Consider the following 24,748-nt stretch of genomic DNA (forward strand, 5'->3'; position numbering starts at 1 on the left):
ATCTATACGACTCAAATAAAATTCATCTAGACATCACTTATATCTCCTGCTTCACGTATAAACCCATGCGACAACCAAATCTGTGCACAATAGAATGGCTTCGATAACCGGTGACGATGGAGGCATAACTCGGTCTCTTGGGAGCCGCCGGCTCGGCATTCTTAGCCGAGCTCATCGAAAGGATGAAGACCGTTAGCCACCCTACCTGCTGACTCGTCTGCACTGACGTGTTTAAGCGGCTTGGCTTCTGGGGCTCCACGTACGTGAGGGTGGCAAACGGTCTCATTGGAGGAGCCGGACGGGACCCACAAGTTCTCGACTCTTTGCCCACCTCAGCCCTCTCGGACCTGAAATCACTCCAAAACCTAATTGAATATCGAATCTTCATGCCCGTCACCCAAATAAATCACGACAAGCGGACGACCCACGCAACCCCACAAATCAGCTAAACCGAAGCCAGCAGCCAACGCCTTCATCTTACACAAATGCTAGTTTATGCGACATTAGGATTCCACCTGTAAGCTATTAACGGTTTGATTCTACCTGTTTATGTTTCAGCCGAACAGCCAATCCCGTCATGCCACATGAAACAATCGGAGCTTAGGCCGCCCAACGCTTCGAGTACCTACCTCTAGAAGTTTCGGGCGCGTACTAAACCGGGATGGGGGAGAAGATATTTTCCGGTGCGTTGTAACCGTCACATTCGAGCATTAGGGCCGGTCGATCGCCTTCTTCGTCGTACGATTCCGCTGCGACCCGCTTTCTCAGGTACGAAGCCCTTTCCTCCTCGATCTCTAAGCCTTCGCTTCCGATTCTTTTCGGCGGATGTTGTTCCTTAGTTTGTGCGTGATGATGTCGATCCGCACGATCTCGCCTAGCTGTCGTGGATGGATGGGCAGATCGTTGAATCCGAGATTTCTCTGCAAGAACCGAAGCAGAAATTTTTGGTCGCCGGTTTATAAGGGTACGGATCCTATCGATTGTTGTTCCTTTTCGGCTTCTTTTGATTCTGCCAGCGCCGACGAAGTTGTTCATTTGAGATTTGGGCGTTTCTCGATGCCTTCCTCTGTTTCGTCGCTTTTGTTGAATCATCTATCTATTAATCCCGTCCACGAGCAGATAGACCAGTGCAAGTCATTCGTGTCGTGCTTTTCGCGGCGTGGTTTCTTTTGGTCGCTGTTGTTGTTGCGAACCCTTTTCGATGGTAGATCATGGCAGATTGCTGGGTATGCATCTTTAGGTTTTGGTTTAGGAGTTTATTTGCTTGAAATGGTATTTATATATAATTTAATGGATATATTTAAAGCTGATTTCCAGCTTTCGTTTGATTGCCATTCTGAAGAACAGATTTTATTTGGGTACAGTTGAACCAACATGAGTCGAGCACATGATGGACAGCGGCCTTTCTTTCCCTTTGGAAATCCCCTTCGGATTATGTTCCCCAAGGGATCGAATCCATCGGTGGAGACTCGTAAATTATTGTTCTCTTTTGAGCAAAGCCTGGCAGAAAACCTAAAGAAGCTCAGCCCAAAGGATGCTTCTGATGTCTTTACTCTATCTTGGATGAGTCTTGCTATCGAGTTCTTGTCGCATACACACAATAGCATAAAAACTCTGATGAATGAGCTTCAGTTACCCGTTTCCGATTGGGATGAGAAGTGGACCAACATATACTTGGACAGCAGCGTGAAGCTGCTTGATATTTGCATCGCTTTAATCGCCGAGCTATCCCGATTGGATCGAGGCCAACTTCTCCTCAAGTATGTGCTGCATCTCGTGGACATCTCGACCAGTTGTCCTTCATCATCAGAACTCGCCAAGGCTCACTTGTATCTTCATGAATGGATCGAACGCATTGATTCGAAGAGTCCCAAACTAGAGAACTGTCCTGCCATCATTGTGAGTCTTCAAGGAACGCTTGGTTTCCCAAAGGTCAAGAGCTCCAAAGGGAAGGCACTCATGAGAGCCTTGTACGGATTTAGAGTTATGACTGTATTTATTTTTGGCATCTTTTCGGCGACAATGTCAGGCTGCTCAAAGCCATCTATAGACGTGCATGCTTCCGATGGGTTCCTTTGGTTTGAGGCTTTCGGAGACTTGCAAGCTGTTGTGAACGGGGAATTTAAGAGACAGTTTGGAAGTGGGAAGGTGGCAGTGTTCAAAGAGATAGAAACGGTTAAATTATGTGCTTCGCGGTTGTGTGATTTGACTAGCGACGTCAGTTATAAAGAAGAACCTGCACAGGATAGCGATGGGATTAATCTTGAAGATGGATCCGGATCCATTACACCGGGGAAAGGTAGTGACCTCCGACGACAATGGTTGCGAGATTGTGTTACCAATCTGGCAGCTGGAGTACGGACGCTTGGCCATGAGCTAGATTCTCTTTCGAAGCAAGCTGATCACTTTTTCCAAATTATTTTAATGGGGCGTGATGCTTTGCTTTGTAATCTTAGAATGTCTATGGTGACAAAAGACATTAGTGTTAATGCCTTGAAGTCTTGATGTCAGATTGTTGTTCTATGTATTCTCAGTGTCTTGTTGGATTTTGGGCCCAATTTCCTTCGTGTTGATAATGAACTTGAGAAGGGCATGCAATGTATCTTTGTTGTACTTCAGTTATGCTGTAAATGAGGGGCAAGCTGGTATTTGTACTACATACATAGATAGCATTTGGTGGTGTTAATGGGCTTAAAAGGAAGAAGGTGATGATGGTTATTATTTGTGGGAAGCATTATATCAGCGATTATAATGTTGGAAACGTTATGTCTGCCTTAACTCAAATAGGATTGTTACCAAAAATAAGATTTAAGCATTATCTGGAAGAACGAGTATGCATCTTGGATGTTCTAAATGTCAAAAGGGTTTTGTTATTTGCTGCCTTTGTTGTTTAGTTGATTCCTTGTGTTGGAGAGCTTCAAACTTTGGATGGGCTATATTTCTAAAGCTTATGATTTTGCACATGTCCTCACTGATCAGCTTCTCTTTATTCAGTATATTAAGGCTGGCATTTGGGATACGCTAGAGATCTGTGCTGATATGTCGCCTGCACCGACTGACCAGGTATGCCGAATGAACTTGGGAGACCTTTTTCATCTTTTGCTAAAGAACATGTCTTAATCTCTTTCCCTGACCAAAGGTCAAACACAATAGCATCGCTTGACTACTTTATGTTAGTATTCCACTACTTACTTTATGATAGTATTCTAAGTAAAGAAAATTTAATCTGATTCTTCTTAACTCAAATTTTGCTTGTTTGAATTAAAAGTTGATTTGGAACTAATGAAGATTTTTTTTCAAATTAATCCCAGATTGATTCATGTTGGCATTGGACAAATTAGACTCTCGTTGCATTGACCTTCTATTTTTCATAATATCCTTTTGATACTTAAGTTATTATATAATTGATTCGATTAGCTTAGCCTTTCGATAGAAGAAATAATTTTATGTTGCGAACATACCAAAAGAGTCATCAGTCTTATAATGGGCTTTGTGTATCGTTACTTCGATAGTCAATTCCAATTATAAAAAATATGGTGCATTTCTTTACAATTTAACTATAATTGTGGTGTGCAAAATTCGACCATGTCATCATTTTTATATTAACTCTAAAGTGGATTTTATATATCGGTGTCTTTTCCTTGCAAGCTAAATTTGTATATATATTTTTTCCCCTTGGTTTGTTTTTTGGTTTTTTCATTCGATTACACATGCCAAGAGCAGGTAGGGAAATTTCAAGGCTTGTGTCTGTGGTGAATGAATGGCCTTTTAACCTTTTTAGCTTGCAGTGGTTCTGTTAAGAATGTGCTCGGTCTTCTCGTCCATTATTTACATCAGATGATAAGATCAGCATAGCCGCCCGGGAAACAAGCAGTGTTCGTGTTAGATACGTTCTAGAGATGCATAGCTGCTTAGGATGAGATAAATATTGTTCTTGATATGCCTGTAAATTTGTGCTCGGTCTATCTCCACTCCCATGACAGTCAATTAAATATATCTGTGTTGTAGAGCATAGCCCTCGGTATTTCTTTATATATTTATATACGAGGCCAGTGTACTATTCCTGAAAAATACATCACTGTAGGACGGATGGTCAATTGTACAAGGTGAACATGGGTCGTTAGGCCCAGTTATACAGGCCCAAGAGCAGCCCATTTAAAGAGGGACTAACATTCCAATACCAGCCCTTACTCTCCCGTCTGCATATTTCTTTTTCAATTTTTTTTCTTTTGTAATTTGAACAAATTCAAAGGCAACTATAAAAATGTCACAAAGGATACTATGAATACTTATTGTTAGGAAAAAATATCGTTGATATTTTGGTTATCTCAACATGCTCCGGATTCGTATGTGTAAGATTGTCCGAAATGTCTTCGATGTATCTCCGAAGTGAAGGTATTGAGCTTCTGAGATGACTCCAAGGTGGATTCGAGATAGAAGTATCAAGCTCTCAAAGTAGAAGTGTTGCGCTCTCGAAGTAGAAGTATTACACTTCCAACGTAGTACGTACATAAAGACCAAGGTCGAAGGAGGTTTTTCAATCCGATCCTTTCGACCCTCAAGTTGGTAATTCGAGATCCCTAAATATGGGCTCAAATAGTTTAAGAACAGAAAGAGTTTTTGTCTCATTTTCTTATTTAGGATGTATTTTTATATTTTGAAGAAGGAGAGGGAATGAAGTTTGTGATACCCTTCCTTGTAATAAAAAAAAGAAAAAGGAGTTTAGGATTTTTACCTTTTCATAAAGAAAAAGAAGAAAATTTATTATTATTTTTCTTATCATAATGAATGAGAAGATAATTTAAATGAACGTGACAATCGCTAATCATCGATTGATAGGATAAAAGAGTTTCTTCCTTTCTTTCTTTTCTTTGTTGTCCTTCTGTCCTACTTTCTCTTCCTATCTCAATCACACCTCGATAATGCAGTCAATCTGACCACTGCAAAACACTATTGACTTTTGTAAGCTGGAGAACATTGCCTAGTGATACCGCTCAGCAATGGAGCTCGGATCATCCAAACGTGAAACATGGACTTTCTATTCCATATCAAAATTGTCTAGAGACGCACCACTGTATGGCTCCTTTACCAATGGTTTCCCACAATAAGCAAGTTGATGATTAACCATGCACCTGCTTCGTATATGGCTTCTTTTCATTCTCCCACCTCACTAATTGTTTATGCAATATTGTAACTCATCTGAGCCACACCCTCACTTCTTGAAGAAATAAATGTCTATATCTATAAAAGGATTAATATCAAGAGACCGTAGAAGATTGAAGAAGGAGATGATGAAAGGTTCATGTCATATCTCATGGAGCCGAATTGAGACCCATATTGATCAGTCAGTTCATATTCATCTTCCGGATGACCCTAGATAAGGAGTATATTTCTCAATCGAAGTACATGATCCCCCTCCCCATCCAATAATAAGGGAGGAATGTTATCTATGGAGTATGTCGATTAGGTAAGGTTGAATCCCCAATCCCGACCTAGACTTATAAAAAAAGAAACGCTCCTTCCAACTCTTATTATTCGAGAGGGTGCCACTAACTTTGAAGCCCCCCTCCCCCGGAACGATTAAGTAGTAGCCATTTTTCCCATTGCATAATCATGCACCTGCTTCATATATGGCTTCTTTTCAATCTCCCACCTCAGTAATTATTTATGCAATATTGTAACTCATCATGAGCCACATCCTCACTTCTTTAGGGAATATACGTCTATATCTATAAAAGGATTAATATTGTGAGACCATAGAAGATTGAAGGCGGTGATGAAAGGTTCAGGTCATATCTCATGGAGTTGAATTGAGACCCATATCGATCAGTCAGTCCATATTCATCTTTCGGATGACCCCGGATAAAGAGAGTATATTTCTTAATCGAAGTAACTGATCCCCCTCCTCATCCAATAGTAGGGGAGGAATGTTATCTATGGAGTGTGTCGACCAGGGAAAGTTGAATCCCCAATCCCGACCTAGACTTACAAAAAAAGAAACGCTCCTTCCAACCCTTATTATTCGAGAGGGTGCCACTGACTTTGAAGCCCCCTCTCTCCCGGAATGATTAAGTAGTAGCCATTTTTCCCATTGCATAGTCGAAAGCAAGCTACAAAGAACTTATGAGTTGAGGTATCATGCGCTTGCATTCTTCGATAAACACCATTGAATAGCACCATCTGAGTTTACGATATGCCTCATCATTCGATGTATGGCATTATCACTAGGTGAAGAGGAAGATGGAGTCCAACCTCAAGGGCATCAGAGGACAAACACAAAGACCTGAGCACCAAATTATATGGACGTTGACTGGGACAAGGAGCCTGCAGCTCGAACTCGATCCAGATAAAATATTTGACTATTTATGGACTCAGAATCTTGAAAAACACTTAGGTTTACGGGACCCCCTCTCGATTAGGACGAGGCCAGGACCTCTGTCACCCCCGAACTATAAGAGGGCAGAGTATGGACCTCAACCGACTGATGGCTAGTGGATTGGGAGGAACTTATACGAGAGGAGAGAGACATCCCAACTTGAGACGCAAAAGTCAGACGATAGACGACTTAAGGATCAACTAGGTTTTTAGAGCTAGAAATAAGGAGAAAGCTTATGAAACAATAGAGACTTAAGTAGTGGAATGAGCCTCGCTCTATAAGCTAAAGGAGATTTATAAAGAAGAGATAATCTCTCTCCTCCAATGATTAACACAAGTGTCCCTCTCTCTCTCCTGCATTACTAAGGCATCAATCAAGAAAGATGTGAAGAAGATATGCTCTTTCTCTCTCCTCCCACTACTGATACTGATCGAGGAAAGCAGACTCTCCCCTCCTACGATGGAACCACCCTTCACGATGTGATCAAGTGTTTCTTCGAGGCCACTTCAAATAGGCACATGAGTCGAGAAAAACGTGACCCACGCTAGAAGGCTTGCTACAATGAAGGATTGGGCTGAATGGCGCTTGAAGCACATGAGTCGAGAAAAACTCGACCCGTTCTAAAAGTCTCGCTATGGCAGAGGCTCAAGCTGAATGGTGCTCGAGGCATATGAGTTGAGAAAAACCCAACCCATGCTAGAAGACTCGATATGATGGAGGCTCAGGTTGAATGGCGTCCAAAGAGCGTGAATTGAGAAAAACCCGACCCGCATTAGAAGACTCGATACGACGGAGACTCGGACCAAATGGTGCCTGAGGCACATGAGTCGAGGAAAACCCAACCCGCGCTAAAAGACTTGCTACGGTGGAGGCTCGGGCTAAATGGTGCCCGGGGCGTGTGATTCGAGAAAAATTCGATCGCCCCAAAGAGGCATATCAATCGAGAAAAACTCAACCCACACTAGAAGACCTACTATGACAAAGGCTCGAGCAGAATGGTGCTCGAGGCCCATGAGTCGAAAAAAATTCGATCCGTGATAGAAGAGTCGCTATAGTGGGAGGCTCGAGTCGAATGGCGTCCAAAGCGCATGAGTCGAGAAAAACTCGACTCACACTAAAAGACCCACTACAACGGAGGCTCGGGTTGAATGGCGCCTGAGGTGGATGAGCAGAGAAAAACTCCTGTTATGGCAAAGGCTAGGCCTGAATAGTGCCTGAGGCATGTGATTCAAGAAAAATATGACCAGAGCTAAGCGAAATCCGTTATGATGAAGGCACAAGATCAAATGTGCCCAAAACATATAAGTCGAGAAAAAGATAAATCCATTACAAAAGAGGCATAAGACCAAATGTACTTGAAATACCTAAATTAGGAAAACCTAACCTGTAATACGAGATCCTTAATGCTCCTAGGGCCACATCATGCTAACAAAGAGGTCAGGGATACGTGTCAGACGAACTAAAAAATAAGCTTCGAACCCCTCTCGCAAGAGCCATAAAGCATGCCTTCAAGCAGAATAAATGATATGAAATATACAATCAGCCAATCATTACCCGTTATGCAAGCATCACGTAAGGCCTAGATGATCTGACACTTGCTTATTCGTATGGTTAGGAGTCCAAAAGATAACTCGGGTCGATTACCAACTACCTCTCATATGAAATATTCATATAATTATTCTCGTGAGTCTAAGGGGCAGCTCAAGTCAATTACAAACTACCACCCTTATGAAATATTCATGGAATATTTTTGGAGTTCAAGGGCAGTTCGGATCGAATACAAACTACCTCTCTTATGAAATCTTTATGAAATATTCTATCTCATAGGTATAAAATCACATCCTCGACTCTGGGTAAAATGATACAAAATCGAGAATTTTAATCTAGAGAAGCTTATGCCTAACTTAATCGTCGGAGGAACAGACTCGGAAAGCTTCTCCCGATTTTAATTTTTATACAGATAATAAGTTAAAAGAAAACGATTTTCATCGTGGACGACTCCACATCATAATCACAAGACATTAATAATTTTTTTATTTTTATAGTGCAGGTGTCATCCGGAACGAGTAGATTGCGAAGGACAGAAGGATGACGGGAATATGACGTTCGAATCCTTCGCTCGACCCGGACACTAACCATTCCATGACCGACCGACGTGATTGAACCGATCCATCGCGCGTTTCACAAAGTCAAAATGCTGATTTGACGCGTTTGGCTCACTCCACCTCCTCTCTCTCTCTCTCTCTCTCTCTCTCTCTCTCGACATGAATCGCGCCGCATAAGACGCGATATGTATGCGCTAACGATGTCTCCCGCTCCATGAGCCCAAAATCCCACGACACGGAACACCACACACCCACTCCACTCCGCTCCCCTCCCCCGTCCAATCGAATGCATCCCCTGTGACGAAGCCATTTAAGGCCCTCGTATACCAACACTCGTCCTCCTCAACCACTCCCCCACAGCTTTTCCTCCTCCCTCCTCGTAGACCCGACAAGAGTCATTTAAAGATAGAGAGGAGCAGTTTCCTAAGAACAGTGGTCTATGTTTCGGATTCCGCGCACACCAACAGAGACAGAAGGACGTCCCCTCTCTACTACTGTTACGTATAATAGTGGTACTATATCACACAACACATGTATAGCCGCGATGTTGTGTAGGTGCAGAGGTAGGAGCTGACCTTTACGTGTTGTTGCGTTGTGATGGCGCGTTGATGGATGGATGGATGGATGGATGGACGCATACATGGCAGCCACGCACATTCATTGTTTCTTCTTTTCTGCAGTGCTACGTATGCTAAGTACTCGAACAATAACTTGTGTGAAAGCCAATCATCCATAACTCTCCACCACCTACCTTCTCATGCAAGACTTGGAGACGATGAATGTGAAGATTCCCAAAGCCCTGTAAGTGCATTTTGACTGCGTCTGGTATGGATTCATACTAACATGCATATAATTTGAGGATGGAGGCCCAGTGGTCATATGAAAAGCTTCAGAAGAGATCTGAAGGCCCAAAGCCCGCACATACTAAACCATGCATGGATAGGTGAAGGTGTTGTACCTCACCCTCTTCCATGTCTAGGGTTTCTGCGGGCCTCTCATTCCTCAGCTGCCTATCAATCACCCACCGTTCTGATCAAAGTAAACGGTAGATGAGGGACCACCACATCCCAAGGATTACATCTGATAGAGAGAGAGAGAGAGAGAGAGAGAGAGAGAGCTGTCTGAAACCCAGCTGGAGGTTTGGGCCACCTGCTGCTTAATTTATTGTGTCTTTACTCCTCCCCTCCTCTCCCATTCCTCCTTTTGCTATTTATCTTCCCCTTCCCAACAACAACACCAAGTACTCTCTCTCTCTTTCTCTCTCTCCCCCTCCCTCTGTCTCTCGCTGGTAATCATGTCAGCTATCATCGCTCACCACCCTCGCTCAGCGAGACTTGAGGGGAAGAAAGAACAAGAAGCAGGAAGCTTTTCCTTTGCGGGGAATGTTGTCTGGGTCGAGGAATCTACCAAACTAGAGAGATAGATGGATAGATCTGCTATCTTCTTTTCCCTTCTTTTACGTTTGGTGATCTCGGACCAGGCTTCATTCCCCCCAATCATAGCTTCCGTCTTCGGCAATCATGAGTTTTCCGAGATCCATGCACAGGTTAGGTCTGCAATCAACCGTAGAGTTTTTTGGGTTGTGATGATCTGCTCTTTGCTTTCTTTTAGCTAACTTGGCTTCGTTGTTTCTCGACGATCCACCGCGGAGGAGAGAGGAGAAGCAGATTGGTGTAATGATGATGCTTCTGTCTTTCTTTTGCCGTTCTTCTGAACTGACAGGACCACCAAAAGGGTTTCATCATTATCTTATCATTACCACCGCAAGCCATCTCTCCCTTCCTCTTTTCTTCCCCGGATCTACCACCACACCTCAACATAGATGACCCTAAGCCTCGATGATCTCGTCAAAGATCGTCTTGTAAGCTCTCGTAGATCTTCTCCAAAGATCGACAGTCATCTATCTGTATGTTCACTACCACATGTAGGTTTGTCGATCACATAACCTCTTGTGGCCTCCTCACATCATCAACCTTCTTCTCACATCTCTCTCATCCACTTCTTTTCCTGCTCATTTTCATCTTTCTCATGCCTAAAGAAATGATATATCATACATATATCTCGTTCTCTCTAACCCCCTGAAAACCTGCAGATCCATATGTCCGTTCTTATATATAGATTCTGTCCTTCATTTCTGATTCTCGAGTCACGTTTCAGATGGGTCTGTATTGATCGAAAACTAGGAGATGTTACCCTACTGCTCCATGCTTCTGTCTTGATTTTGACCTTGTAGCATCATGAACTAATGTTGCAGTTTTCACATGCTATACTTCGTTTTCCAAGAACACTGAAATGTAGGGTTGAAGATGATGAGCAAATAATGTTATCAGATCTGTGGTCAAATCTCTTTCAGGTACATGATCTTCTAAGCACCTCTTTGTCCCGCAATCGACTTCTCTGACAGACCACACGATCTGATATTAGCTAATATTAAGTGTCTTGGAATTCTGTGTGGGAGATGTTGGGCATTATCAGCACCAGTTACCCATGAATCACTATCTTCATGCATCAACATGCATGTAGAACAAGTGCACTAATTCTGACACCACACCTGCTGTAGTTTTCGTATGATTATAATCAATGGGTTCCCAACAAATGTAAGAGCTGAGAGGGCATGTGTGGTATTCGACATGTAGCTCCTGGGAATCGTGTCTCAAAGGGAGGACTGTGGAACTACAGTGGAAAGAAAGATACGTCCTGTGCTCATGGCCAACCTAGGGTTTAGGCCTATGGAGTTGTTATTAGGGTTTATTGGGTGGGGGAGGAAAAAGAGGGAGGACCGAACCCACCCTCAATAAGACTGTGTCGACCTCTCTCGTTCATGCATTGGATCCCATCTCTCACTCACATCACCTGACAACCTTTCTCCTGGGAACCCTCACCCTCTCGCGTCCATCTCAACTCAGGGAGGAAGATAAATGCTTTGTTGCTAAGCACGAGGGCTCGAGAAGACCACCTTGGAATCTAGTCCTCGGTCACCCACGACACCTATGTTGTGAACCGCATAGATATGTAGATTAGGAAATGGACGTTCTTCCATGTGCTAAATCATACGTCTAATTCATATTAACCATCACATGACATCCAATCTCAAACGCATATTAGCATACACATTCCTGCTATGGAATCGTATGACGGTCTCAGGCATCCATCTCTCACTCGGGCTGCTGCTGCTTCTCCTCGTGGACGAAGGCCGAGAGACGGGGAAACCGGAAAGACCTGCCGATCCCCACCGCGGACTTGAAGTGGATCTTGTCTCCCCCCTCGTGGATGCTTATTTCGGCGACGATGGGCACCCACAGCAGGAGGGACCCGCTTGCTCCTCACCCCCGTCATCTCTCTCGTCCGCCTCCTTCACCCACCCGCACTCCTCGAGGTTCCTCACCGGGAGGACGCGCTTGCTTCCTCCAGCGTCGTGACCGCGTGCCGGTAGCATTCCGCCGTTCCGTGAATGATCTCGGCGCCTTCCCTCTCCTCGTTGGTGATTACAAGGGAGCCCACGACCGCTGCTTGGCCTTGGAATGCAGTCCTTCGGTGGTGGGAATTTAAGCAAACGGGTTGACGGAAGTTGAGCTAATAGCAGCAGTTTGGTCTGTCCAACTCTAAATCGAAGCAAGGCGGGAGAACGACAAGCCGTGATTCAAGAGTGAAGGTTGCGATTTATGAGTGGATTTCTAGCAAGCATTACAAACATCTTTCCATCTCAACTCTTGTTGATGTGCGGCAAGCACCCTTTTAATTCCACCGCGCAGTTCATTGCATCCAATGACAACTAAAAGGCTCTCTCAATGATCGAGAATATAAATAAGCAATAATAATAATAATAATAATAATAATAATAATAGGCTATTTATTGTACCTTTCGTTGTAGATATTAATTACAAAACAACACAAGATTCCATAGCCATGTTCTGCCATAATATATGCATGCCACATATCCGATCCACACATGTATAAAAGTACTTGTGTTCATGTTTGGGATGATCAAATCTATAATAATAAACTTTCAGCAAATACATCTATTTATTATAATATAAATAACAAGACAAATATATTTAATAGTTTTTCTTCAAATAACAATCAACACAGCAGACATGAAGATGAACTAATAATGTGCAATAGAAAAAAAAAGAAAAAAAGGTTATCATGGGTTTTGCAGTAGAGGGGAAAAATAATAATAATAAATGAATCTAGATGATGTAAATGACACATTATGTTTTAGATAGAGACCAGTAGTCCAATAAAGAAAATGTTATATGAAGATTAATATACACTTAAAGATATTAGTGTTATACAAATTTAATATAAATACATAAATAAAATAATATCATATTTAAGATAGAATTGATTAAAAAAAATTTAAAAAAATGTGATATAGTATGGATATTTGTTATTATTTTTTTATTCACTAGACATTTTAATCCTTATGCATCATAGCTTATTCATCTAGGTATCACATAATTTTATGTATAAATATTTTATTTTTTAATATTTTTATCTTTTTTAAATATGTTATAATTGATATGAATGACCTAGCTTATATGGCCAATCGAAAACCATTTATAACCTTAAATTATCAAGATTCATACCGATAGGTAGTACCTACGGAAAGGAGTTTTTAAGGTGTAAATTTAATGAATGACATTGTATCAATCAAACTAATTTCAAGCTTTGGTGTGTTATAGTTTGTGCTTTTTCTTTGTCATATATGTACATCTCTATATTTTTGAAAGTAAAACAAATAACCTCATATATCCTAATGTCGTCAGCTACATTGATAAAAAAAACATAACATGTGACACCACGTGTTAGATCCGGAAATGATGGGTAAAAAATAATTTTAATATCTCTTCCATTTTCAACACGTGGGAGGTTAAAATTATCTTTTTACTAGTAAAATAATTGAAAATATAAGAGATATTAAAACTATCTTTTTACCCATCACTTAGTGTCACGTGCTATGTTTTTCGTTAATACAGTTGATGACATTATAGTAAATTATATTATTTATTTTATTTTTAGAATTATAGAGATCCTAATATAATTTTTTTAAATACAAAGATCGCGATGCTAATATGATCTAAGTATAAAGAACAATCTATAATTAGCTCAACGATCGGATGTTATCAATTTATTTTAAATTTTCACTAGCAAATTTAATTTCATTCATGATTTATTTTTATATTACTTTTTAGACCCTTTTAAAACATCCTAAGCTCCTTGGTTATCTTATAAGTATAAAAATCATGGTTTATACTACTGTTATGTGTAAATTTTTAATGTCAAAAATAAAAATTAAATAATAATAGATCAAATATATGATGTGTACCTTTCGATGCTATTCAGAAGTCTTTATATGATCTGTAAGTACATCGTCATCGGTTTCGAAAACTATAGCAATATTGATTTGCAAGAAGAACTAGAATCGTCGTCTCCTCTCTTTTTATCATTCACAGGACTACTATAAGTAATGATTAGAGTGATGATTAGGGACAAAGGGGAGATAAGAAGATTAACCTCTCAATAAATAATTGTTTCGTTTCTAGAAGGTCTATCATTTTATAAACAAGTGTCCGTCGTCATCTCTTGAGAAATACTATCATAATTAAATTTTTTTATTAACCAATAACCACAATCAAATTTCAATCATATCTATAATATATTTTATGATAGAATCATGTAATCTAAATATCTATGATATGATCATATAATTAATAATCACATCAAAGCGTTAATTTATTATAGGGCGAAAAATCTTTGGCTTGGCTTTGATCATATAATTAATAATCATATCAAAGCGTTCATTTGTGGTGAAGTCTAAGTTCTTTTGTCCTAAAGGACATCAAATAGCACAATGCACGAGATGGTTATGCTCATATGCAGCAGAACACCCTAATCACTTATAATCCATGCCAACGCCACGGTGAAAACTAAAAGGTCATACCAAGAGATTTGAATCCCTTCTTTTGATATTGAATCTTGAATGGGGGTGGAGTAGGCATGGGATATTGTTCTTTTGGCATGATTGGATGTAATGGGATTCCATGGCACATAGTTGACTTCTGATTGCAGGTGTTTGGATAGAGATCTTTTGATTGTGCTATTTCTTTCAGAACTAGCAACAATTTTATCTTCTCCCTCGGAATCAACCTCGTCCCATTCATTATCAACGATTTCATTACACTGAGATTTGAAGATGCATAGTCGTAAGTTGGATACATGAATTCTTGGACAAAAATCTCTGCATCTATGCACGACTCATATATGAGAATTAATGGAGTTTTCTAATTCTTCATGAATCGTTGCACGTAGTCTGCCAATGTGTAGAAAGAAAGCTGTAATCATGCATGGAATCATTAGGTGAGGAGCTTTTTGGTGAGACAGACTCGCAGCCTTCCCCCGATGTATAGTGACGATGCTTTCAGCATGGTGAATGGCATCCGAGAGCAGAAGACAGGAAGGGAGAACAAAAAGCATATACTTGAAGTGAGTCATGAATGCAAACATCCAATTCCTTGTGTTCCTGATGTAAACAAGCAAGCCACAGCTCTTTCCTTTCTCCCTTCTCTTCTATTCATACGGTGCGCATCACATGCTTCTTTCCTTCTTCCTCTATTGATGTTTAACCTGCAAGACAACCATTTGAAGCCCACACAAAATGAGGCTTCATATAGCCACAGTAAAAGGATAAGGAACCAATGCATCATGTGATCCTTCCTGCATGTGTGCCTCCATCGGGAATTGAAATTGGGTATGCAAACACATTCACTTGTTAGAGTACACTCGGAAGGGTTTTCTCTCTCACTTTTTGTTCTACCATGAGCCTCCTCCTCCGATGTTGCCATTCCAGAACCTGGGAGGATCCCCGGCGGCTTTTCCCCTATCTGCAACATTGTTTGAATCGACTACTGGCTTTAAGTCCTCGAAAGGTAACAGCAGCTTACCATCATCACTCTCCTGCACACCCCGCAAGCGCTCATACCCGCCACTACTGCCTCCACTGATTCCATAAGGAAAACTAAGGGTAGGTGGCCTGAATTCTTTGAGTCCAAATCCAGTCGAGTAATCCGATAATGGCATCGGCATCGGCATGAACGGCCCGATGCCTCTTGCATTGGGCACCAACAGTAACTCGATGGCAGAGAGGGCACCGACAGCGGCACGACCACTGCTGCTTTCTAAGGTGGGGAAGTCACTGTGCTCGGGGAGGCCATGTTGGCGGAACGCCAGGTTGCGGCCGTGTCCCTCGTGGAACTTTGGAGCTTCGGAGCTGGTGGAGAGAGAGATGGATGGAGGGACGCGGTCAGCATGCAACTTCTTGGAAGTCGAGACAGTAGCTAACGCGGCTGTCATCGAGGCAGAGGAGGAAGAGTTGGCGGCGGCGGCAGTGGTGAAGAGAGAGGATCTCTTGTTCTTTCTGGAGACGCCGCCCACAGGGACATTCCTCAGAGACCCACCGTCGGTCCAATACCTCCGGCAAGTCCTGCAGTAGTAGCGGGGCTGGGCGAGGCTGTAGTTGTTGTAGTAGCAGAACTTGGTGTTGGTGGAGTTGCACCGGGGGCAGCCGAGGGCCTGCTCCTTGTGTGGCCTTGGCCTCCTCTCCGCCGCCTGCGGCCTGGTAGTGGTGCAGGTGTCGCCTTTGTCGGTGGAGAAAGCAAAGTCCTGCAGCAGGGGATCGACCAGCCCTTCGGCCTGGAGAGCGCCAACAGATCCAAATCCCCATATGGACAAACCAAATCAGAGACAGAGAGGGAGGGATCGGCGCTTAAGCAGTCACACACGCATCAGATCACACATAGCCATTGACGGATCTCTGAAGAAACCAAGTCAGAGGACAGAAGACTATAGATGGGAGAGAAAGCCAGGAAAAGATGAAAGGGAAATTACGTGCACACACTTTGGGCCATATCAAAGCAAAGCCTTGCTTTTCATGCCACTGCTTTATGGCATCCGATAAAGAGAAAGCAAGAAGACAAGGTAAAGGATGAACAAAGTGGTTCGCTGAGCAAAAGGAGTGGGGTTGACATAATTAAAAGCTTAAGGCCGAAGGAAAGGACGAGAGAGAGAGAGAGAAAAGATGATGCAGCATTGGATAGAAGACATAAAATGGTCAACACAGAAGAATTCAGCAGATCCTCTCCACGAAAGATTGATATACAGATCTAAAAGAAAAGGAAGGAAGAACAGATCAAGCAAATTACCAAGGTTCATGGGCTAACATTACCTGAGGACGCCACCGGGGAGTATCCATGCAAAGCTTCACAGAAGAAGAAGACGAGGAGGCTATTCTGAGGAGCGGAATGCCGGCAGCTGACCAGAATGGATTGTGATGTGGTGGCTGCCTCTCATATCTTGTGAGAGAGGTGGTGGTGGATGATTCTATACCGCAATATTAAACTATTTGTCCTATTTCCACTTTAAATGCTTAAAATTCCTGTTTGTGTAATCATATGTTTGTCCATTGCTGTTTCTACGCTCATAGTGTGTCAGTTTCGAACCCTCAACTTTCGATATGTGGATCTGAAATATCATCTTAAACATCAGAGAACCACTCAGACCAATATTTAAGGTTCTCCAATTAATTATTAGAAAATTATTCTGAACACCACCTTATCTTTCTTTTTACGTAAACCAAAGGAATAACCCAATTCAAATATCGTCCTCTCTCTCTCTCTCTCTCTCTCTCTCTCTCTCTCTCTCTACTTCAGGGTTACAGATGCTTTAACTTCAATTGGATACTGCAGACCTAACCCCAGGCCAACTTAAATCGGATTCATATACGATTGAATCGGGTTTGGGATTAGACTTGAGAAGTGTTTCGAGACACCCCTTAAGTCAAATCGAGTATGAACACGAGACCTAAATCCATCCCCCCTGCCCGGTTCTCCTCATCCCCTCCCTTTCAGGTTGTCCAAATGCCTCTTTCAATCAAAATATAAGGAGGAAAAAATGTCATAGATTGTAGGTGGTATATATCATTGTGTCCTTTGAGCTTGACTTCTTTTTAGGTTGCGAGATTAACCTCCTCTACCCGAGGTTATATGTGTCTGATGTCAATTGTTTTGGCGTCTCTGTTTGTCCACTGCACCATTGCTTGAAAGCTTAACATGTTTTAGCGACATGTTCTATGGTTCTTTAAAACCCTTGCTCACCTTGATTGACATGTTCTTTTCCACTATATTCATGTTAGGTTAAGGTCATGGTCATGACATCTGCTTAACTCTACAAAATCATCTATTAAGGTCATGGTGTTCTTCGCTAATGAATTCTAGCTTAAACATAAGAATACAAAATCTATTGGTTTATATTCTTACTATATCTAGCCTTCTAATTTATATTATCTAACTAGAAACTATTACAATTAAAAAAAAGGGAGATTTCATATGGATACTATTGTTGTTTTGATGCCATTGACAGTGGAGTCAACATGGCCTAATTTGAAAGTGTAAGTTCGTCCAAGAGACTCATGGAAGTCATGTGAGGATGATCCGAACAGTTAGTTCAGTCGGCATGTGGGATCCCGAGGTACTGCTTTTTTGTGGAGGCTAATTTAAGGTTGTCCTAAGAAGTTGTCTTCTTGTCGAGGAGGATTCGGTGCCGCCCCGACGCGTGTCTTAGCTTCGTCGAGATCCCTACACAAATGATTAGTATTAGGAGATGTCTCGATTCGACCCCTCCGATGATTAAGTTAGTAGAGGAACGAGAAAAAATTTAATAGAGTTTAAAAGAGTTTAACTTGATTTAATGGTTAGTTTTTATATTTAGGCGGACGGTGACACGATTCCAACGACGAATTAGGTACCTCTTACATTATTCAAAGGCTCATTAATGACGATGACCGGTGAGCATGCTCCTCCGTGAGTGGTGTCAGGAAAGAACGATTGTGAAAGTTACTCAGAGTTAGTCGTATGATAAAAGGAGCGAAGGAAGGTGGAAGAAACGTCAGTTTGCATATATTAGACGACTTCGAGGAAGGGAAGAGAGAGATCGGCCTCGTTGTTATCCTTTCATGAGATAAGCAGGGGACGTCGGATCACGCTCCTGCTGCATAGGGACATTTCACGCCTTTCCTCTCACATCAGTGCTTGGGCAGCCGAACAAGTTGGCAGCACCGTTAATTTTCCTATCACATACAAAACATTCTATTGCCAGACAAATACAGGGAGAGGCAAACAAGGACAATGACAGCGGATTGTCAACAGGAGTTGATCGCTGCTTTATCCTTCCCCACCACCACTTCAATCTGCTCCCCATCATTCTTTGTCCTCTCAGGCAGCAGCCATTCGTTGTAGCTAGTGAGATCTGGATTCCTATCCATATCTCACCTAATATGCCTCGAAGATTAGCCCGATAGATTCGTATCCAACACACACTACTGCTAGTTGACATGGCCGGTGGAGCCAACACTTTTTTTTCTTCTTCTTCTTCTTTCTGCTAGTTGACATGGTCAGAGAGATCCAAACTGGTTGCAGGCTTAAGTGATGGAATTTGATCCAAGCCCAACTTGCTTCCACTGTCATACCTAAATTGAGCCATACCAATGTGGGTGATAATACGCCACATACTGTGCGTTCTTTGAGCCATAAGTTTTCCGACAAAAATGTTATATGATTATTATTTTTATTTTTTAAAACAAATTTCTCTCATAAATCAAAAAATATTACATGCACTACTTGTTGCCTTCAAATAATTCACAAAGAGTTGGGATCACCGTCCGATCTTCAGACGATGGATGCATAGGTGAACGACGGAGATCATCGAGCCCCTTCCCTCGCTCTCGAGGTGTTGAACTGTGCATGCATTCCTAGTTCTCTCGAATTCAATTCGACATGAATCGTCAAAGCGTTTTGTGTACTTGTTCTGTGACACCCCACTTAGTCTCACATCGGAAGTGGGCAATGAGTGTACTATAATAACTCCCGTTTAAATATTTTGGTCAGTGGTTTGGATCAATGGAATTATTAGCCAGTTAACTCATCATACTCGAGAAAGGACATTTGATATCAGAGCCGGCCTAGTATTTGAGTAGGAAAGGGCTACTCGTAGATGGAGCATGGAGCCACCACTGAGTTAAACCTCACATACACAATACTAAAGTTTGATCTGAATTATGTTGATCCTTAACATCCTTAATTGAGTGGGGGAGAGTATGACACCCCACTTAGTCCCACATTGGACAATAAGTGTATTATGATAATTTTTACTTAAATATTTTGATCAGTGGTTCGAACTAATAGAATTATTGACCAATTAGTTCATCAGGCTCGGGTCATGATATGTTGATATTGCCACTGACCATTGGTGCATGCCATGTAATAATTTGTGTCACAGGATGAGCATTCCACAGTAGAAATATGGAAATAATTCTGTGGGATCATGGCAAAGTGCAACAACCTTCGTTTCCGCTGTAATTAGAGTTCAATTTTCTCTTCCGTAGTTTGTTTTCTTTCAAGAGGTTGGTCCTATGTGTATGGCTTCTTTTGGACTGGATTGCCGCATGCTGGCCTTGGGAGGTGGTTAGTTCTCAGGAGGCCTGAGTTGGAGCCCTCTTCTTCCACAAGTCTCCCTTCAAGCTCACTGCCTATAATGCAATGCATGGGTCACTGCTACAGCAGCAGCAGCTATCATTAGGTAGATACAGACATCATCAGCAGACACGACTTCGACCGCCCGTATTTGTTGCCGGTTCTACGACATTAGAGCTGATGAGTTCCTTTCGCTCCTGAGGAAGATGACAAGTTGCAGGAAGAGGTGCTCGTCTGATTATGTCAGCTCGTATTTAAATAGTAGCTCCTTTTGTGATTGACTCAATGCTGAATCATTCCTCTGCATTGGATCTAATTACCGTGCGTCAAAGAAATGAACTGGTCGAGTTCTGTCACTGTTGTCATCCATGTTTTCTTTTTGTCTCTTTTTCGTTTCAGTGGCTGCCAAAAGTCCAACAAGTTGTTTGTGGTTGAGACATGCTGCTTCGGTCAGTATCTCGCGTGGTCGAGGGAAAGAGAGGATCACCAAGGTGGTCACTGAAATGCTTGACGAAAGCACAGGGCTCCCTTTGTCTTTTGTGTGAGGACTTTTAATGGCTGGAATTAAGAGCAGGGTGGACTATTTTATTCCTACTGACACTAAATTTTCTTCTGCATTTTCAACGCGAGATAATTATCATCATAATCAATCTCCTTTCAACATCTTCTTTTTATTCATGTGTGAATTGATAGAATTAATGTGCACGAGATCGGATACCAACTTAAGCTTCAGGGTTGTGGTTGTTCTAAGTGAGGGACATAAAACACTGGTGCATCTAATTAAACGAGCACTGCCAAACATTGGAAATTAAGGAGTGTACAGCTCGGGAAGAGTCGATCGAGTCAAAAGGAAAAGGTGGACCGAAGGGGACTCTCTCTTGATGGTTACTCCTCTTAACTAGCGTGGATTTCTTGCCGGCTTCTCAACATCGAATTAAACGAGCCAAGCACTGGAGACAGTGCCTCGTACTTGTCTCCCCATCAAAAGTTTCGTGGTTGATCATCTACAGTTATTTTAAACTGTTTCTCTTTTACATGCCCTGAAAAGGAAAAGTTTTGACTCTTATTTTGATGAGTCTCGACATTTACATGGGTAAACTGCACCCATGCACTGCAGATGCACAAACTACACGCTCCTCGTCTCACTCGCATATACAGAAGGGAAGAATGGGAAGAGCTCCTTGTTGTTCCAAGGTGGGGTTGCACAAAGGGCCATGGACTGCTGAGGAAGATGCATTGCTTATCGAGTATATCCAGTGCCATGGAGAAGGAAACTGGAGGTCTCTTCCTCAAAGAGCTGGTCCTGATCTCCCCCACCCTGCTTCTTATCCTCTAAATTATGTTTCTCTTGTTCTTATAAGGCATCATGCATTCTACTGTTTATACTTTGAGGAACTCTAACCTCGGCTGTATGGATCAGAATGAATGTTGCATGAAAACATGGAACTGCAAAATGAACTGAGGCAAGATCCTATACCTGTTTGCAGGTCTCCTTAGATGCGGAAAGAGCTGCAGATTGAGATGGACGAACTACCTGAGGCCTGGCATTAAGCGAGGAAAGATCGAGCCCGACGAGGAAGATCTCATCATCCGACTTCACTCCTTAACCGATGGTCTCTGATAGCCGCCTGGCTTACAGAACTACTGAAACAGCCGTGTAAGCAATGTTTGGTCCAGCCCTATGTGGGCTTGGACAATTGGGGAGTCCAAATCAAATTATTAATTAAAAGATATGAGATAGCATAGAAAATAAGATTTCTGAGTTTCTACTTAACGATCGGTGATCAAACGTTGTCAGTTTTAGCCTAAATTTTATGTGAAGAATCCTTACAGCAAACTCTACAATCCTAACGATATTGATCTATAGTTTACCCTATCTAAGATACTTTTCTTTATGAGATCTAGAATTCTCTTATAAAGAGATCCATCGTATGTGATGAAGATATACTATGGTAGAACCAAGATCTATTATCTTGATATTATTGTGATCCTCTAGTTATTCTAGAGAAGATCTATTGTAAACCTGTCATCATTATTATTGATTATTATTATTAATAATAGAAGTTTGAGGTAGACTATGATCCCGTGTTTATGTTGTGCTGGTTGATATTTTTATTTGGATATCAAGTTGGTATTTTGACGAGAAATCTATTTTAGAAAAAAAAATATTTCACTTTAACAATTTTTTTCCCAACAAGCAGATTCAGAAATCAAGGGTTTTACTTGAGGGAAGACCACCTTGCATACCACAGGAAGAAGAGAACTGAACACCACAGCACCAAAAAAAGCCATGACGAGAAGAAAGATGGTGCTGCTCTCGAGGGAGCTGCCACCAGCAGCATCAAGATCTACACTCCAAAGTCACCGAGAATTAAACCAGCCATGACGATCTGTAATTCTGACAGTATAATGATGCTCACCGATCCTACGATGGGAGGTCCTTCATGCAAAGGAAACCTGGACGCGGGCATGGGAATCAAACATTTTCTGGTCCATCATGAATGAAACCGGTGATCCTTTTGCCGGAGCTGCCATGGATCATGCTTTCGCTTGTGACCCGGTCTCTGAGGACGACGAACACTTCAACAGACTTTACCAGGAGTAGTCGCAGCTGCTGAACTCCACCGAACAAGATGAGGCTTAGTCTTCCTTCATTGTACGGTGCATGTGGAAATAATTGCGATGGAGGCATCAGCATTGCTGTAGCGAATTAACACGATCACAAATGATCAATGTAGCTACTTGTGTTATTGTTTTACCTCATATTAGAATAATAAATCTTCACGGCTACTTTCACGTACAAATTTCTGCTATGCATTCCTAGTGACAGTCAATCGCGCAAGACAGTACGTCGATGAACTGTGTGAGTTGACCATCCCGATAAGCAAGCAGGACATCGTTGACCATCTACTGCGTTGGCTATAGATTTAATGCTGATAAAACATCAGAGCAATTGTTTCATGTCACATTGAAGGCCCCGTAGCCTTTATTAGCTGAAGGCTGTCTTATTCATCATCGCGTGAGATCGTACAAAACTGGTCTTACCTCGCGCGTGACCGAGTTTGTGCGGTTGCGTGGACGTTCGCGAGCTTCGACAGCGCGGTAGGCTGGCGTGGCATCGCCCGCCTGGTGGCCAACGTCACCTCGAATCCGTCCGTAATCGGAGACGGCGAACTTCCTCCGTCAGTTTAATTCTCCGTTGCGATTCTTTTGTTGCTTTTGGTTGGAAGCTTCTGGAAGAATTAGGGAACCAAATAAATTAGTTGTGTATGAGGTTACGAAAGGAGAGGAAGCGGGAGGCAAAGCATCGCGGAGGAGAGGGAGGTGAGTCCGGGAGAGGGCACGATCATCTCAGGTGGAAAACCACGCTCTGCTCAGGTCCATGGTCTCCGCCGCCGCCTTCAGGCTCCTCGCCGGCCCCCGATCCTGACCCCGCGCCTGCATTCGTATCAATCGATCACTCCCTTCTATGTATCTCATCGGGACCATTAATCGCTTGTTGATTCCTTCTTCTTTTCTTTGTTTTTACTAGTGATGATGACGGTAACTGGGGGGGGGGGGTGGGGGGGCGAGGGCGAGGAGGCGACAGTCACCTCCTCGGCCGCGGATTTGGAGACGAACCTGTTGACGCCGAGGAAACCCAGAAGGTACTTCATCATCTCGTACATTGCATTACTTGCTTCTTCTTCTCCTTGTTCGTTGTTCAGTTATTTCTATAGCATAGAAGCAAAAGGGTTGCGTAAGTTGATGCGGAACAGGGATAAAGGGAAGCTTGTCGAAGAGGCTGTCTTCCGCCTCCTGTAGCGTCAGGTTTTAGGGGAAATTTAGTCGCCGGTAAGCATTTGCGATCAGAATTAGGAGACGAGAGAGACTTCGAATACGCCGATGGACGGAGAGCACGGGAACCAAGAAAGGTACATACATCGAGTAAAATGTTCTATTAGTCGGTCGTTTGATCGAACAAAACATGACCAAAAAAGTTTGTTACCGCCAACTATTAACCACAAAACATCTAAAGAACTTGGGTAATTCCTTTATAAATTGAGACCTACCAATCCACAAATTTGGTTACCCTCTTCCATACTGTATCATTTTAAAATGTAGGGAGGACAAATTTCAGCCTAAAGTTAACCAGCTTTGACTGACGAATGAACAGATAAAGATAGAATGTTCAACAACCGGTAGAATAGGTAGGACACAGGAGAAGGTTGCCTTTTGTGTTCCGTAACTAAGTCTAACATGGAAGGCTCCGCCCAGTATTAAGCCTGAGTACAGTAGAACAAACCTCATAAATCACGCTATCTGACAGTCCAAAAATTGAATTGTCTCTATAAAATAAATTTCATCTGTGTGCATATATATTTCCCCAAGGTCAGTGATTTTGTATTTAATGCGTATTCCTGTTACCTAGAATACCCGCTCCAAAGGTTAATGCAGCTAAAAGAAAATTATAAAGATATGATTTCTTAAAAGCTCGAGCCAACCACTCTCATGGCTCAGGATTTACTAGATTCTTTGGTAGTTCTCCAGCTAATTATATATTCTTTCTTGTAATTAATTATCTTTATTATTTCGATTCTTATACTTTTAAAGTTATATTAAGATATTTATAAAAGTAAAACATTTAATCTGTCGTTCCAATAATTATTTTATTTTTAATCTTATAAAATTATCTTTTAAATATTATATAGAGATCTTAATGTTTTACTTTGTATAAGAATCCTAATGTAACTTTTGAAAAT

The 24,748-nt window shown here is 42.0% G+C and overlaps 2 protein-coding genes and 1 long non-coding RNA gene across 9 annotated transcripts; 2 read left to right on the top strand and 1 right to left on the bottom strand.

Moving 5' to 3' along the window:
* The first annotated feature begins 609 nt into the window (after positions 1 to 609).
* On the top strand, positions 610 to 2,657 carry LOC135673710 (UPF0496 protein 4-like). Of its 7 annotated transcripts, none has more exons than XM_065182936.1 (4): positions 629 to 768; positions 879 to 964; positions 1,120 to 1,226; positions 1,348 to 2,657. In XM_065182936.1, exon 4 carries the CDS (start codon positions 1,375 to 1,377, stop codon positions 2,503 to 2,505), a length of 1,131 nt encoding a protein of 376 aa, XP_065039008.1. In that variant the 5' UTR covers positions 629 to 768; positions 879 to 964; positions 1,120 to 1,226; positions 1,348 to 1,374; the 3' UTR covers positions 2,506 to 2,657. The 7 variants fall into 7 exon arrangements, with proteins under 7 accessions (XP_065039004.1, XP_065039008.1, XP_065039005.1 ...); XM_065182933.1 differs by having other exon boundaries at positions 1,365 to 2,657; XM_065182935.1 differs by lacking the exon at positions 1,120 to 1,226 and having other exon boundaries at positions 1,365 to 2,657.
* A 7,062-nt stretch (positions 2,658 to 9,719) lies between these two features.
* LOC108952892 (uncharacterized) lies at positions 9,720 to 10,824 on the top strand. Its single transcript, XR_001978043.2, has 2 exons — positions 9,720 to 10,032; positions 10,136 to 10,824. It is a non-coding gene; the product is annotated as an uncharacterized LOC108952892 (long non-coding RNA).
* A 4,119-nt stretch (positions 10,825 to 14,943) lies between these two features.
* On the bottom strand, positions 14,944 to 16,862 carry LOC135673711 (dof zinc finger protein 2-like). Its single transcript, XM_065182940.1, has 2 exons — positions 16,706 to 16,862; positions 14,944 to 16,173 (listed from the first exon to the last, which is right to left on the bottom strand). Exons 1-2 carry the CDS (start codon positions 16,730 to 16,732, stop codon positions 15,295 to 15,297), a joined length of 906 nt encoding a protein of 301 aa, XP_065039012.1. The 5' UTR covers positions 16,733 to 16,862; the 3' UTR covers positions 14,944 to 15,294.
* Between the last annotated feature and the right edge of the window lie 7,886 nt (positions 16,863 to 24,748).

Source organism: Musa acuminata, chromosome BXJ1-5 (genome assembly GCF_036884655.1).
Source record: "Musa acuminata AAA Group cultivar baxijiao chromosome BXJ1-5, Cavendish_Baxijiao_AAA, whole genome shotgun sequence".
NCBI lineage: Eukaryota > Viridiplantae > Streptophyta > Magnoliopsida > Zingiberales > Musaceae > Musa > Musa acuminata.

Bases quoted from the DNA above. Each gene is read 5' to 3' on its own strand.
- LOC135673710 (XM_065182932.1), top strand. From the start codon at position 1,375: ATGAGTCGAGCACATGATGGACAGCGGCCTTTCTTTCCCTTTGGAAAT.
- LOC135673711 (XM_065182940.1), bottom strand. From the start codon at position 16,732: ATGGATACTCCCCGGTGGCGTCCTCAG. The intron at 16,174-16,705 runs GTAATGTTAGCC...GGCGCTCTCCAG, and splicing joins CTCCCCGGTGGCGTCCTCAG to GCCGAAGGGCTGGTCGATCC.